This window comes from Trachymyrmex septentrionalis, unplaced genomic scaffold (assembly GCF_001594115.1).
Source record: "Trachymyrmex septentrionalis isolate Tsep2-gDNA-1 unplaced genomic scaffold, Tsep1.0 scaffold9, whole genome shotgun sequence".
NCBI lineage: Eukaryota > Metazoa > Arthropoda > Insecta > Hymenoptera > Formicidae > Trachymyrmex > Trachymyrmex septentrionalis.
In genome coordinates, this window is record NW_017306091.1 from 2,457,779 (window position 1) to 2,459,302 (window position 1,524).

Genomic DNA, 1,524 nt, shown 5'->3' on the forward strand with positions numbered 1-1,524 from the left:
AAAAAATAAAAAATTAAATAAAACAAAAATGGAAAGAGGTCTTCAGGTTTAATCATAGAATCTGCAAGCACTATGATCGAGTGTCGCGTACACAGTCAAAGAGAAAAAAAAAAACAAAGCGAGAAAAGCAAGTGGTTAAATTTGACAGATGCAGAAAATGAAGAAAATGAAAGAGATGCGACAAAATGAGAAAATGTATGCTTGAGATATTTATTATTGACTTCGTATAGTGTCACGAATATCGCGAATACAATAAGGGGATTGCATTTGTATGTATTTTTAACTGAGCACTTTCTTCACCAAAACGGCCACGGGTTTTCTCGCTCATCATTTATCGTGGGATGGATCGACACAGAGAACATCCAGACGCAGAGAACATCCTAGCCTATGTGATTTCCGCACATTTCCCGTTTTCACAGTGCGACGATTCTCGCATTCGCGGCGAAGCGCGGAGAGCACCAAAAGAGGAAAAAAGCGAAAATGTAGGAGAAGAAACGAGGTGGAAAAAGCACACTAAATGCACCCGTGTGTTCGCCGCCCGTCTCCCATTTCCTGTTTCTCTTAAATTTTTTTTCATGTCTCGTCGGTCCACGTTTCTCTCCCGATTTCCCCCCGGATGCGCGGGTCAACACCATCCTCGCATCGTATGCGAAACTGTTTCAACACGTCGCGGTCTTCTCCGGTGCGATATTATCGAAAATAAGATTCGAACACACCTCCTCCTAGGTCAGTCGTATCCATGTTGTCAATCCCGTTGTCACACACATACTACATTAACATCTACTCCGAAGTCCGACATCGTTTGTTGGAATCGCCCCTCCCTCTGGCTCTTCTCTCGCGCGTAGCGCCTGTTGCTGGATCGTGCCGCATGTAAGTTCCAGCCACAAGCCAACGAAGCTTCCGAAATTTGCGATATGCATCCGTCACTTTCGAGTAGTCACGATATGATGGACCGGAAGGAAAATATGTGGTATTTCTCTCGATATAATTTTGCAAGCGCGCTTTGTCGTATGTACTTTGTTGGGGTCATTTGTGCAAATTTGCGAGAGCAACGCCGTAGATTGAAGCAACTTCAGTAACAATAGACTAATATCTTGTTCTTGGAATCCATACGTATCTTTTCATGATTGCGAAAATTAATATATCATATACGGAAGAGTATAATTTTCGAACAACTAAGTACTGTTGCAATTCACGGACTCTTACGATTTGATCAGAGAATACTTATCAGTATCGTATTGAAAATAATGCAGTTAATAAGCTATTATAGTATCACGCGTGTAATGTTAATTCTAATGCAGACGCATCGATGTAGATGCCAGAGATACTTATGTGTTAAATCAATACAGATAACACGGCGATTTAGTGCGTCTGCACCAGACGAATTACACACGTGAGTATATAATACAACCTAAGCTCTCGAGAGACTCTCGAGCTTGAGTCCTCAAACTAAATTAAGTTCTTAGGGGAAACTTAGACAAGAGCGGTTTTGCTTTGTGTTTATTACTAGAAGTTTATCTTATT

At 41.3% G+C, this 1,524-nt stretch overlaps 1 protein-coding gene across 2 annotated transcripts in view; it reads right to left on the bottom strand.

Moving 5' to 3' along the window:
• The window catches only part of LOC108755892 (sodium/potassium/calcium exchanger 3), a 13,720-nt gene extending 12,961 nt beyond the window's left edge, over positions 1-759 (bottom strand). Inside the window, exon 1 of one of the 2 annotated variants that reach the window (XM_018499294.1) lies at positions 717-759. In XM_018499294.1, the coding sequence (XP_018354796.1) occupies positions 717-741 (25 nt within the window). In that variant the 5' untranslated portion in view covers positions 742-759. Of the gene's footprint in view, positions 1-523; positions 556-716 lie in introns of those variants that run through there. The other variant, XM_018499295.1, reaches the window with a different exon arrangement.
• Between the last annotated feature and the right edge of the window lie 765 nt (positions 760-1,524).